The sequence below is a fragment of the Uloborus diversus genome, chromosome 1 (genome assembly GCF_026930045.1).
Source record: "Uloborus diversus isolate 005 chromosome 1, Udiv.v.3.1, whole genome shotgun sequence".
In the NCBI taxonomy this organism is placed as follows: domain Eukaryota; kingdom Metazoa; phylum Arthropoda; class Arachnida; order Araneae; family Uloboridae; genus Uloborus; species Uloborus diversus.
The window spans coordinates 239,801,461-239,817,280 of NC_072731.1; the positions used below are offsets into that span (position 1 = coordinate 239,801,461).

The 15,820-nt window shown below is 33.7% G+C and overlaps 1 protein-coding gene across 2 annotated transcripts in view; it reads right to left on the reverse strand.

The window, feature by feature from the left end:
* The window catches only part of LOC129226011 (fasciclin-2-like), a 131,218-nt gene extending 121,223 nt beyond the window's left edge, over positions 1–9,995 (reverse strand). Inside the window, exon 1 of one of the 2 annotated variants that reach the window (XM_054860589.1) lies at positions 9,863–9,995. In XM_054860589.1, coding sequence (XP_054716564.1) covers positions 9,863–9,917 — 55 coding nt within the window. In that variant the 5' untranslated portion in view covers positions 9,918–9,995. The remainder of the gene's footprint in view (positions 1–9,862) is intronic. The other variant, XM_054860595.1, reaches the window with a different exon arrangement.
* Between the last annotated feature and the right edge of the window lie 5,825 nt (positions 9,996–15,820).

Genomic DNA, 15,820 nt, shown 5'->3' on the forward strand with positions numbered 1-15,820 from the left:
TATATGGCTATAGCTTGCAAATAAATGCTCGAATGAATGTGAAAATTTTATTTTAGAGTAGGGCAGCTAGAAACTACATTTTGAGTACAAAATTTTACAACTAGCAAACTTTTATTTGGTAACAAAAAATATTTTGCGTGAATATGAAAACTTTTTTAATCTAAACACCTATTTTAACTTCCTTGGGAAATTTTGTTTGTTAGAACTAGGAACAGATTGACTGCACAGGAAGCTTCCTACATGTCTCAAGAACTCTTACTCATTAGCAGTAAGCTGAATCTATTTTAGAAAAATTTTTAGAACAATTTCAGTAAGATGGGGTAAAGTGGTCATAATATTAGGCTTAACGAATATTGTTCTTCTAATGTCACTTAATCTTTACGTTTAAGGCAAATACAAATTAAATATTAATTTTACTTCATATGTATTGTTTTTACAGAAAACGGGGTTAAATATACGAGAATATGCTTATATATACGCATATATGCTCGTGTTCACATAAATGCGCCAATAAATACGTATGTGATAATCTGCAAGTATTTTTTATCCTTACAGCTATACATTCTACTACACACGTATATGCTCGCATATACTCGTATATACTATAAGAACACTTATATACTCAGGTAGACACGTATATATGCGTACGTACTCGAGTAAACACTTACATACAAGCATAAGAAATACAAGTATACAGGGTGAGTTTAAACTCTTGAGCAAATTATTAAAAGGTGTTAGAGGCGGGGATAAGAATCAAGAATCACATAAGGAACATATGGTCACAAACACAATGTTGACGCGCTACATGCAAGCAAAGCCAGAAACTGATGGATGCAAAAAGAAGTCACATATTTATTACACAAAGTCAATTTTACACATCATTTTAGGTCTTAAGAAAGTTTTAATGCGATTGATGAAATTTGCGGCCTGCAGCTGTAATACAAATGTGTCGCATTCACAAATCACTCTCTGTTGCAATAACGAGACTTTTGAAAAACTTTTATCAGTCGCTGCGGCTTTGTTGCGGATGCGTGTATTAGAGCTACTACAGGCCGTAACTTTTAACAACTTCTCTAAATGTTTCTTAAAAACTAAAATGTTAGGTAAAATCATCTTTGTGCAACAAATTTGTGCCCTGCTTTGTATCCATCAGTTTCGGGCTTTGTGTGCATGTAGCGCGTCAGTGATCATAATCTTAATTGTGTCTTATCCTACCCTCTTACAGCCTTTTGATTTTTGCCCAAGAGCTTGGATTCACTCTGTAGGCCGACATGTATATAAGCGTATATTCTCGTGTATACATACATGTACTGGAGTATAAACGTATACATTGCGTATATACTAGTGCTTCCCCATTACATATACGTGAGTAGACACGTACCCCCCCCCCCCCCAAAGACGCACTGGATGTATCCACGAATTAGCTCGTGTATACCTATATATGTATGTATATGCACTTATATATGCGTACGTCTACTATACACATATGTACTCAAGTATGCACGTATTTTCTCGAGAACAAGTGCATAAGCGCATATGATGTTCGTTTACACGCGTATATACTCGTATATACACGTGACACGTATATACAAGTGACGCGTATATACATGTAACACGTATGTACTCATGCAGACACGTATACACGCCTGCAGGTAATCACGTATACATGCTTATATATTCGTATATATGCTTATGTACTCGTATACACGTATATACTTCAGTAGGCACTTGTATGCATGTATCTGATGTGTACATGTATCTACTCATATAGGAACATGTTTACTCGTGTATAACATACAACACGTATATATTCACGAGTACACGCATGTACTCGTGAGTATACTTGCAACTGTAAAAATAGTCGAAATATACAAGTATTAGGGTTATTTATAATGGTTTTGCATCTATTTTTAACTATGACCACTTTACCCCATGCTATGACCACTTTCCCCCACCCCATGGGGTAAAGTGGTCATAAAAACATAGGGAAAAGAAAGTGCTATAAAACTACTAAAATCAATATTTTTCATCCTAAAATTCAATGTACCGTGTTCTTTAATAATGCAATGTAAAATAACAACAAAAAAAGTTGAAGTGTTTAAAGAATTTGTTGTATTTATTATCCACCTAAGCTGAAAACCTGCGATTTTATGACCACTTTACCCCACCAGACCCTACTTTTTAACAACAGGAAATTATTTTATGATATCTGAAAAATGAATTTCTTCAAAGATTAAATTGATACATAGATAATTTTTTAAAAATATCATTAATTTATTAATAAGAGATTTTATCATCAAATTAAATTTATAATCTGGAGTTAATCAAAGAAGGTAAAAACTACAGCTTCGGAAATTTTCAGCAATGAAGAACTGAAAATATAAATGTAATCTTCAAAAAAGAGATGGTGTATTTCTTCCTATAAAAATGACATTGTGTCATTTCTGAAATAGACAGACAGATAACTATGACATTGGTGATTTCTTTAAAATATGTTTATTTTCATTTTAAAATAATGACTTCTTTCTAAGAATTGATCATATATACATATATATATCCTTCTAATAAATAAGAGCTGATTCATGCTTTTTTTCAATCTTATCTAACTGTGTTACTTAAAGCCAATTATTAGAGCTGCAAGACATATTTTCTCTTAGTATCATTTTCGTATTTAACTTAAAAAAACTGCATTTCTACTTCAATCTAAAATTTCAACCTTCAGGGCACGCAGGGTAACAATTCTTTACTTGTTACTTGTTTTCACCATATCTGATGCTTTATTGAATATCTACGCATACATTTTACTGAAAGATAATTTTTAAAGTTTAGAGAAAATTTTACACTAAAATGTACCGGAAAAAGTAAAGGATTGTAGCACCAATTGGAACTCAACGTTTTTTACGGAGAGAAGCACTAATTTTGTTTTTCCTAACCTCAAAGTAAAGAGATCTAGGGACAAATCACACTGCTCGCATTTCGTCCGTTTTATTCAGCACAACAAGCAGTAGCATTCTTGCTATTTTTTTACCGTAAAATTTTACAGAAAAGTAGGACTTTACGGCAAGAAGTTCTGCCAACATGGATCATAAAACTTTTTACCGTAAAATTTCAGAACTTTTTAAACAGTAATTATTTTTTAAAATAACGCTGGCAGTTACCGCGTAAGAGCGTCAAAGCTAAAGTTAAATTGAAATTTACGTAAAATGTAAAATTATGGAATATGTGAGATTGTTTTACAGATAATCTAAAACGTGACTAAAAGAAAAGGGGATGAAATGGAGTGTGAGTAGACTTTACAGTTCAGTAACAACAGGAAACATCGTAATTAGGCACAATTAGCAAAAAAGTTCATAACACAAATTAGCAGAAGTTGATTAATTTGATTACGATATTTACTATTGCTATTTTGTTGCTCAAATATATTCATTTATTTTATATTTACAGTTCACTGGTAACCTTTAAAACACAAGTGCGAAAATAAGTTTTAGTGAAGCATTGAACACTTCGTAAAGAAAAAAAATCTTTCAAAAAAGTAGACCTTGAGTACAAGAAAACAGAGATCAGCATAGTGAATCTGACAACAACTGGATTAATTTTTTATAAATATAACATCATTTACATAAACTGCCTATGCTGAAAGCAACCATGTCTTCAAGCTGGTTTTGAATTGCAGTCTCATTTATTTGCATTACATTTAGAGTACGGTCAACAGTAACAGACAAGGGTCCAGTAACAGACAGTCGTAAGTTTGGATTTAAATAATAAGCCTTTTAGGTGGGTAAACTTGTTGCTGTGGCCCATAAATACGGTGCAACCATCTAGTGTTATCAGAGTGAATTTAATGACCCAGTTGGTAATTATAAGGCAGTAGTGGAAGGTTATGATCAGCTACTACGAGGCCAGCTGGTTTTTCATGCTCCTTTTAATTTATTAAAAGGAGCATGACTCAATTCTAAAAATTAAGAACTTTTGCACATTTTGAAGAGAAACAGGGAATTTTGTCTATTACTCATAATTTCCTAATCCTGTCTGTTACTGTGTATCATCAGATCGGTGTCTGATCTACGTCTGACTTTTCGGTGTCTGTTACTGGGGGGTCGGACTTTTTTTGAAAATGAGCAAATAAAAAAAAGGAATTGACTAATTCAGAGGATCCAGAAGCAGCCAAACGTTAGTTGCTTTCAAGAAAAATAGTTTTTAAAATATAAATACATTAAATGGCACAGAAAATTGAGTTAATCTAAAGGGCGATTCTCGGAAAAAATGTCCCGTGAGTAACGCTAAGTTTTTTTATTTTTTCCAGCTAACCAAAGCCTTCAAAAAATAATGCTGTTGGGGAATAACACCTGCTTTAATATACTATCAAAGCATAGCAGTTAATCCCATATTTGATTAATAGTTAATTGAATAAAAGTAAAATTTAGCGTTATGCACGGGACATTTTTTCGAGAATCGCCTTAAAAGTGATGTCTTTGGCATGTCTGTGACTCTCTGGTGCTGTTACCCTATACCTATTTACCAAAAAAAATCGTCACAATGGGATTCTTTCACTGACCGTATTACGCAGAAGGATCGCGATTTTCAGCGAGCGTTAGGTGGCAAATAGCTTCCTAATATAATAGAACTCTCGAAAATACACGAACTAGAGCAGAGTTCTAGTTATGACTCGGAGACTGAGGAAGACGAATACAAACCAAGTATACATAACTAAAAAGCCAAAAGAGTGGATAAGAATTCAATATAACGCAAGTTCATACATAAGAGTTCTAGTTATGACTCGGAGACTGAGGAAGACGAATACAAACCAAGTATACATAACTAAAATGCCAAAAGAGTGGATAAGAGTTCAACATAACGCAACTGCGCTAAACAATAATCGGTTTGGAGTTTCTAAACGGTGAACAGCTGTTACTGTGTAAAATGCATTGTGACCGACACAAGTTCTTCCTAATGTAGTAGATGAGTGTAAAATACTAAGAAGAAACAAGAATCGTGTTACGGAGGACTTGGAAAGTCTCCAGAGAAAAGTTGAGGTATTTTCCATGACAGAGGGTAAGATACTTAAAAGTCGAAACATTGAATGCTGAACAATTCGGAATGTGAAGAAAAATACTTTTTCCTATTCACATGAGTCTGGATCAATTTCTAAATGTATCCAATTACTGAATCCAACCATTATATCTCGTCTATATGAGTTATCAATATCACTAGAAAAACAAGAAGTTATGTTGTACGATGGCACTCTAACCAACTTCAGATGGAAGAACAGTGTAAGTCTCCGAGTACAGAATCATATAGAACACCTGCTGCAGTGGAGCATATTCCTTCTGCAGTTAAATGAGCTTCCTGTTCATCGCATTTCCTACTAAACGGACAGTCAAATGGCAGGGCCTAAATAACTTGCCGTGCCAAATGAACAACAGTTCACTTGCTCTGAAAAACTCCTTGCGTTTGATTATGAACCCACAATCCACGGACAACAGTGTTCAACATCAGATGAGAACAGGAATAGGGAAGTATTCGATTTTCTAATTTTATTTTTATTTGATAGAGTAACATACATGAACATCATCTGCGAAAAAATTTTTACGATACGACTAATACTTTTTTTTTAAATAATTTTTTAAAGTTCACGCGCGAGTGACGTCATTTGCTTGTAAGTCCTTTGACGTCACTGCCGCGCTGCGAGGCGGCGGAATTGGCTAGGACAAAGAAGTGCTTGGCGATCTTTGGAGGAAGGCGCGGGAAAACAAGAGCCTTCTAACAGCAGCGCGCATAAAAGGCTAGTGAAAATCTTTTGCTGTCTGTAGGGTTTAATGCATTCTGCGATTGTTTTTAATTTGATTTTCTTTGTCATGGCTAGTAGAATCAATTACAAGTATTGCTTCGTTCCTGGATGCGTAGCTACATCTAAAAAAACTCCTCACAAGCGATTTGTTATTGTTCCGTCCCAGCAGGATCTTCGAAAGAAGTGTTTTCAAGTGTGTTTATTAATTAAAATTTGAAAATGAAAATTTGCACTTCATTTTAATTAAAAACTATGTCAAGTGAGAAATACAGTTTGAAATATATGTTCACAACTGTTCATAAATAAATGTTTAATAAGCATATGAGATATTTTTAAAAAAAATGCAAGTAAACAAAGGAATTTAAACCCTGCACAATAAACTTAAATAGAAAGTAATAGATGCATTACTATTTCCATTTTAATAACAATGCAAAAACTATTAATACTTTCTTTTTAACATTCAAACTATCTTCAAATTTTAACTATTACAAATTGATAATTTAAAAATACATTTTCAGTTTATCACCAGAAGCGTTTCTATATATACAAGACCTTTCTCACCTGCAAAAAGGTACTTATTTTATGAAATGAACACCATTTTCAAATTTATTATTTTTATCAAAAGAGCAAAAAAATATATTTTTCCTTTTTTTTTGCTAAGTTGCACAAAAACTCAAGGATAATTAACATGTATTAGTGGATTTAACACAATTTTCCACAAAAAAAAGCAGATCAACTTTTATTGCCAACAAAGCGAAAAATTTTCATGCAAAAACTGCTCTAAAACTTAGTACTGGAATCACTTGCAGTAGGGTTGTTACAAAATGCGCGCCTCATTAAAAGCCGCCAAGTAAGAACTGGAATAGCGCTCTTACATTGTAATTTATATATTCAGATAAAAAAACCATCGACACACAAATGGAAATGATCAATCTTGATAAGGGAAACTAATGCGAATAATATGAACTGCAAACATAGACGGATATGTACGTACAATTTTAAAGAATAACAATGGTGAAACTTTGTTGTCTCACTCCCCGTGCTTCTAGGACATTAAACCTCTCGTCCTTTCGAAGAAAGTCAAACACCATGAATGACTTTACTTGAGGAAGGTTATTGGATTGACCTTTCGTGAATCCTAGCCCCATGATGGAAAAAATGCTGGTTAAATGCTTTAAAAAGGCTGAAAAAGACAGTGCTATTCACCTCCTGGTAAGCGCAACACGGCATGGAAATGAAGCTCTGATCGGAACAGGGAAATGACGTCAGCTGCTGACGTTTTAGGCCACACCTCTTTTTTGCGCATCGCTCTTTAAAAAATTCAAAAAAATCAATCGTTGGTTTTAAAAATCCGGCCATGGTGAATTTTTGTGTTTTGTAAGCCTGTCAACATTGTGCAATAGTTAAAATTGGAATATTTGATAGGTTGATACTTCCCTATTTTCCTAGTAGAGAGCAATCGTGTTTCAACATTTCTGCTGTGACATTTTCCAAATGAAATGACAAACTGAGATTAATGCGCTTTAACAAAGTTTTTAGATTGAACGTATTATATTTATAAACATGTTTTCTTTTCTCAATTTAAAATTAAGAACTGCAAGTTGATTAAAAGTTGTCCATTCGTGCTCTCCTCCATGTTTTTATTTTTTGACAAATTTCTACCCATTTTTTATAACAGAGGAGAAAGACGCACAAAGCAAAAGAAGAAGCAAAAGAAGAATTACATAAAGGGTTAAATTTCCACTGAAGGGTTAGAGAAGTAAAAATGTCAAAAACACCCTTGTATTCAAAAATATGTTTACATATTTATTTTTTATTTTAAATCTTGGAAACATCGCACGTTGTACGAATCGCATCTCACCAATCTACTCCCCCTCCCCTCCCCTAGATCTCTATCTAGGTGGTGGATTAGGAGTGGTCATAGACATGGAAACCGGTTCGCTCGCGCTACCGGTTCCCATGTCTATGGGAGTGGTAATTTTAGAAGGCGATGGGCACCGCGAAGTTCGGTGAGAAAACTTTCTAATCATACTATGGAAATGATCCTATGAAGCATGACCGACGAACTCGATCCTATACCTGAATCCAAGGTGTTAAGAGTCTATAAGTCTTCTAAACTGTTATAATAAGAACATAAGGAAGTACGCGCGCTCGGAGAAGAGGTAAGTCTGTAGAAACCCCAGATGGTAGTAGCACTGTGTGCGCCCCATTGAGTACCAACCTAAGTCACCATCCCTGCAAGAAATGATTACGCTTTTTCAACTTTTACCTCTCTAGCCCATTAGAAGAATGTTAACAGTTAATGTAATGGAACCCTCAACCTGAAAATGAAAATTAAAATACTAACCTAAACTCAGTGGCGCAAGAGTCCAGGGGTGACAAGGCTTACTGTGCCTATCTTAGTTTGCGAGATCGAGACTTGTGGGGTGGAAGGCAGATGCTCCGGTTAGGTGGTCAACTGAACGTGGAACGTCCAATGTTAGTTAGGGGTACTCATGTCAAATAAAAATAATGGCTATGGAACTGTCGAAAAGGGAAAACATGGGGGAACTATTTCCAAAAACGAGGGTTGGGTGATGGGGGAAATCGGTTATCTTATTTGAATACAGAAGATCCTTTTACGTAACAATCAGCAGGAACAGTATTTTCCGTGCTGCACAGCGTAATTAAATAGTTTATAATGAAAATTTTAACCTTAACTTTAAAAAATCATTAATATTGAAAATTATGCGGAAACCGAAATACTGCACAAGAGCAAAACTTTTTTTTTTAACAATAATACCCAACTTCATTGTTTCCATCAACATGAATAGGTTTTTAAAATATGACATTAATTTTAAAAAAATGTTTTCAGAAAAAGGATTTTTTGTAGAAATTTATAAAATTGTAGAAATTTTAAGAATAAAAAAATTTTAGTTTTAAAAAAATTTTTGTAGAATTTTTTTTTTTAAACTAAAATTTTGATTTTCCAAAAAGTATAATGTGCCCTAATTATAACTGGCGTATTACATCGCTTTATACGAATGTAACACTAAGAGCAAACTGAATAGATTTTTTAGCCGCGAGAAAAACTTCATGTATTATTAATTTATTTTAAAGTTTACAGAGAATGTGGATCACCAGCGCAAAAGAGCAAAAAAAAATTAATCCGTGAAAACAAAATAAAAAACAGCAAACAGCTCGATTTGATGCCTGGGAGAGTTTTAGTTCAAAAACCATGAAGAAAAATACTTTAAAATCGCTTGCCATTCAAGATTTCAATTGAACTTTTGATTTGTGTTATTAAAAAAGAACGAATTACTTAAATAACTCAAAAAATTGAGCCAACATTTTTCTAATGCAGAAAAAATTGGGTATTCAACCATTGTGAAAAAATCTTTCCCCCTTCACTTAGCAAACTTATGTAAAAAGTTTCCCCCCTTAAAAGTATAAAAGAAAACAACCAAATCGTATTTTTGAGACAATGTTTGTAAATATGCACTGCACCTTTCTTCAAAGTTCATTTGCAGGACTTAGGTTCGACTTAATGCAAAACCCAGACATACGAACATGCATACATATATACGTACAGAAAAATGTTCCGTTTAATTTTAGTAAAGATAAAGGACTGCAAAAGAATCTTGAAGTAAATCAAGTAGTCGTTTCAAACATTTTAGGTAACATTAAAAATTTCGTAAATCATATTTTGCTTCAAATTTTATGTATGAACATTTTATTGAAATAGAATTTCTGTATACAGGCAATGACAAACGCCACACGATACGCAAATTTTTCAATGTATGGTTTTGGATATGACACAAAAAATTAGCGAACTTCGTTCATTAATTTGTAAAAATGTCAATGTAATCAAAGTGCAACATATAATTAATAAATAGCTTCTGAAGGAGTAAAATTATACTTTTTAAAAAAATTGGCTAAAAATATATACAAAATATAGAGCATGTTACTGAAATCTAAATATACATCTTATTTTATTTTTTACCCATAATTAAAAAACAACAATTTTGTTATTTTGTGATTACAATTGAAAATATTCTAAATCTACCACTATTGCAAACAAAGTTCTTCACCTACCTGTTGCAAGCAGCCCTAAAAGTGCTGAAGCAAAAACACCGAACAAAATCCCCATGCTGTCATCAAGAAGTATTACCGGTATAGATGTGACTATTTAAAATCAATTTATGTATGTCAATAAAAGTTTCTTTCAACTACGAAGCAAAAACTGAAAAAAGCCGGGCAAAACTTTTACGTTCCTAAACCCGGCATTCCGAATCCTTTCTTCGGAAAAAGTTAACTCCGAAGAGCTATCCCAAACTCTGGCGGAAGAAAGCAATGTGAGCGGCGTTATATGCGAGGATGCAATAGGATCATTGATCTGTGAACCAGCAAGTAGCGCCGCCTACTGAGTTACGGAAATGGCTTGGGACGGTACTTGAGTGGGGATGGAACTTGCTTCACTGACTACCAGTTGCGCTTTTCGTTTCATAAGATGATGGCGTTTTCACTTAATGGTTCTATTTATTTCATTGGAAGGCGCTTTTTCACTTATCGTTTTGAGATTCTGTTTGTTTGCGACACCGTAACCGTCTCTATGCGATGTGCTGCATCCATTAAAATGAAATAATGGCACAAATGGGGCTTTTTCAAAGTTTTTTTTTTTTTTGATTTTATATCATTTCCCGCCTAAACTATCAATGTCCAGTTGAGTTACCGTCTCAAATATTCTATCGTCTGGAAGTAACTAGTTCTATTTTCGAAGTATTGAAGAACACCAACTTGATAACGAGAAAACTAACACAAAATTATGTATAAACATTGTTTGAGAAATAAAGAGGGAGAATTTTCGCGTTCATGCTTGTTACGCGAACAATATCTTTTTTTTTTTTTGAAAGAGATTTCAAAACTCCTCACGGACGACAAAGTATAACATGAGGCTTACATAAATAAGTAAAATAATAACAAAAAGCTAAAAATGAACAAACAATACATTCAAGAATAACATATGACGCTAAAACAATTAAAGTTCAAAATGCAAAACAAAATTCCGAAGGACAGCAAGTCACTCAGAACTTTGACTAGATCCGAAGGAACAGGAGATCAACACAGGACAAACTTACTAAACTTTACTTAAAGATACTTTTGGACTCAATATGTAGCTCTCAGTTCATTATAAATAACTCTACATCTCCCTTAGCTTCACTACAATAACAAAGTGCACAGTAAAAAAGCGAAACACATTGTTAAAGTTAAAATGTCCAGTTATAACCTGAGTTAACAGAAAGTCGGTGAAAAAAAATTTCTTTTCAAGCGATGAAAAATCGCTTTGTCCATAATGCTTTCAAAGAGGCAAAATATTCCGCATTCCAGTCCGTAACATTTTTTTCTGAATTGCTTTCATCAGCAATCGTTTTCGATGCATTAAAGTATTTCATTAATGTCTCCCACTTCACTTTTTCAACTCGTGGTTAAATATCTACAAAAAATGTATTTGTACCTGATTTTTGGAAAGCGAAACGTCGACCGTCATTGCCTATCACTGCAAGAACCCTTTCGTCCAATAGCAATGCATAATCAATGTTTGAAAAAATTCGATTGGGTAACTAACGTGCCTAATATCTGACAGTAAGAAATTTGTCAAAACTTTGCAAAGATTTACGCTAATAGTCAGTAAACCTTCCTAAACTTAGCCTAGATGTTTCTGAAGAGTACAGAAATTTTCGCAATAAAAGCCATTTTTTTTCTCAATAAATCAGGAAATTTAATGGAAAACATAGCTAAACATATATCAACAGCTTGGCACCTTCCTGAATTGCCGGAAAAGCTTCTAAAGCAAATATGACCGGAGTTATGGCAGAGTTGCAAGCAAAATTGAACAGCTTATTTACCTGCAATACCCAGACACTTGCAATTATTTGGAACTCAACAAGGTGCGGCATTCGCTGAGCTGAAGGCGAACCACCCAATAAATAAGCTGAATATATTTTCATTTCGGTGGCTAAAAATGTTCTGCACTTCAGTGAGAAATCTGTTTACGAGACGTATAGCTATTCAGAGAACTTTCTAACAGAAATACTTGCTTTCCACAGGAAACTTGAGAGCCCAGTGTGAAACTGCGTGACTCCGTAACGTTGCCCGAAAATAATTTGAGAGTTTCGAAGTTTTCTTCTTTACAAATAATAAAGCTAAAAGTCTATGTTTCTGGATGTCTGTGCCTGTATGTCTGTATGTCTGTTACGCGCAAAGCGCCTAGACCGTTAGACCGATTTTCATGAAATTAGTCACAGAATTAGTTCGTAGCATAGGAGTGAACACCTCAAAGCGATTTTTCGAAATTTCGATTTTGTTCTTCTTCTATCCCAATTTTAAGAGCATTTTACCGAGTAAATTATCATACTGTGGACGAGTTTGGTTGAGACGACAGTTGGACGAGTTTTTACCACATTGTCTTACCGTGAAACCGTAACATGGGAGGGCAAATGAAAACAGCAAATTGGCGAGAAATTCATCATCCATTATTTGTAAATACGCAAGCGAACCAAATGACCTTTTTATTTTTCTACTACGGGCAAAGCCGTGCGGGTACCACTAATATAGTAATAAAATAAATCCTTTTTATTACGTACGGAAATAAGTACTTTTCAACTAGCAGCTTTTCTAGAGAATTAACGTCGACACAATTAAGTCTTCGGTAAAGATTTAGAGTTATCATTTGGATGAATCACCATTCCGACAAGCAAATAAGACATTTCCCATCCTTTCTTCCTCCCAGTAATAGTATTTTCACCTTTTCGACAACTTCTAAAACCAAGAACCATCGACATTAGTGCTGTAAGTAAAGTAGTTGGTCAACAGCAAGTCTTGTTAACAAGACATAATTTCTGTCAATTCTTTTCATTCTGAATTTGCGACGATCAACTTCTTTGGAGGAGTCTTTTTTAAAATTTATTAAAATACAAATACAAACGTGACCACAAGAGACTGGGCCCAGCTAGACTGCTCTTATGTCAGTTTATTAGACCCCAATAAAGATCAATGGTCCTCTTAAAGTCATCTTACTCATTACAGCCGCTTCTGGTATGCTGTTCCAAGTGTCCACAAGCCTACAAAAATAATAATGTTTCCTAATTTCTAGATTAGCCTGAGATTTGAATAGTTAAAACAATGACCCCTCGTCCTGCTTTCTAAGCAGAAGTTTAACCCATTAACATCTTTCCCATTGGTAAATTTAAGCAACTGAATCATGTCCCATTTGACTGAATCATGTCCCATTTGACTCTCCTTTGCAGCCTAAAAGTCTTTCTTTGAGCTCTTTACAATAAAAAAATATCTTTTTTTGGATATGGAGACTAAAATTGAACAGCATACTAAAGACTAGATCTTACCAAACTCATTTCTTTTAAAGCAGCATTGATAAGAATTGACGTTTATCTATTGGAATCCATCCTATGCTTCATTTGGAAGTTTAATTCTTACTTACGATGCTGAAGAAAAATCTTGTTTTGTTATTGTTTTGTGTTTTCCTTTCAAGTGGTTGTCAGCGTCTTCCTTATTATTTCAAGTAATAATTAAATGCTTTGAAATCATTCAAACTAAATAAACTACCTTAAAAGAAAGAGACAACCAACTAGAACAAAAAACGCAGTTGATAGCAGTGAACGCGAAGAAAGGACACTGTCAGTGCGCGTAATGCACGTTTCAAAGCAATCTCGTCATAGCCTAAGTCATTCAAATAACTATATATGAAGTATTAATTAACCAAAATTTTCATTACAAGCCTTCAAAATTTCAAATGAGAGGTAATTATATTTTATTATTCCATTTTCTAGAGTTTGGTGAAAAATCAGGCAAATTACTAAAAATTTAAAGTCAAATGGGCAGCTAGAGATATTACTTGATTTAGCCTATATTTTTAATGATAAAAAGACTTGGTAAGTGGCAACTTTTCCGAATACTGGCTTTACATATTTCTCAACTTCGTTTTTAATCACTCTACCCTAATATCTCTCTCTCTCTCTCTATATATATATATATATATATATATATATATATATATTAGGGTGTCCCAAGATATAATGGCGAAAAAAAAATTTGTGAAATCGAATACGCATACCCTCCAAATTTTTTCCATTTCACCTCAGAAACATGAGAAAAAAGTTCCATTGCAATTAAATAACGGGAACCCGTGCCGACTTGAGGTCAAAGTTGGACCTAAAATCCTGTAAGGCGACTACAGTGGAAAAATTGCTAACTGCATAATTCATTACTACACGCGACATCAATTTATTTAAAGCAGATATTTACAACAATATTAGACTAAAAGAAACATTACTGTACATATTTTTAATTCAATGTTTGCTTTTTGCAGTCAGAATAGAATGTCCTCTGCTCTTGAACACAACGTAACAGATTGTTTTTGTTCCTCATCAGCTGTTACCAAACCATGAAAGTTCTGCATCATTTTTACCGCTCTTTCAGCTGCATCGTTTACTACGCTAATATTTGAGACAGTCTTTTTCACATAAAGGAATGAAATATTATTGACCATACCATAAAAGCTGGATGAATTTTTGTAGAGCAGCTTTTGAGATAATTGGGTCCACATTTTCGTACACTTTTATCAAAAAGCACAAATCTTTTTTGGGTGCTTTGACTGTCAAAATGCATTGAAGCCATGGTTTCACGTATATTGTCACTACAAAAAAGCAGACATCAAACAATGCTTCATTTTCCTTCGTATCTAATTTTAGTTGTGAACTAAATATAATAGTTTTAGGGAGTAAATCGCTCGAGCCATCCATCGAGCTTTGTGCATGACTCCCGGTGGTCTTATTTTAAATTCATTTTCTGTATCTCCACCTAAAAATATGATAGGCAGTTCTGTCAACTCTATATATATATATATATATATATATATATATATATATATATATATATATATATATAGATGTATGTTTGTGGGTATGTGTGTATGTTCCTTATACAAATCCACAGTTTTCGTCAGATTTCTTCCAAATTTGGCACAAAGGTAAATTGTTGCTCAGGAATTCATATAGGCGGGTTTTTTTAATTTTAAAAACACCCAAAGAGGTCTAAATTCATACTTTGAGTCATAAAATTGCTCTTTTCTGCACGAACTAATTTTTATATAGTTATGAATTTAGTCTAAACGAAAAACCCGTAAAAAAATGCCCTAGATGAAGTTTCTTCAAAGATTGGCTTTAATCGTTAAATTTGTGAACCTTGGTTCAAAGCAAATGAAAACGGTTATCAACATATAACCACCAGGAGCTATTTTAAATGCAATCAACACAAAACGTATCCTAAACGATGGCCGTCAATGCCGTTTAGCGATGAGCGTTGAAGCATGTTTGGCGAGAGAGCCGTGGATATAAAAAATGATGCTGTAACATCGTTTTTTAAACTGCGACCTACGATGCCCCAGGGGTCCATTGATGCTACTCATGGGGTTACTTAATTTGAATGCTACCGTTGAATTATAATTTTTAAATATTGTTTAATTATAAAATCCACAACAGTAAGGCTTCGTGTAGTTTTTGATCAGTGTTTATCCCGTTAATAGCAAGAAAATACAAACATGAGTAAGGTAAAGTATTGCATTCAATATTGACGTACAATCTTCGACTGTTTCAACATTAGACTACTTTTATTAAAACCATATCTATTTCATCCTTGCAACAGAAATTTTATTTAATGTTCTATGATCCTTATCAAACCAATTTTCAATTTTTAAATTTTCTTTATTTATCAATTTTTAAATATTCTTTTTAGACTATATTACGTCTTATTTGACGTAAATTATTGCTTGATTTACATCGAATCTTTAAGTAATTCGGTTCAACTTCGTTATTTGTGGACCTTGGTTCAAAGCAAATGAAAATGGTTAACAACGTATAACCACCAGGAGATATTTTAAACGCAATCAACACAAACAGTATCCTCAACATTGGCTATTAATGTCACTTAGCAACAAAAACGTATAGCATGTTTGGCAAGAAAGCTGACCGAAAAAGA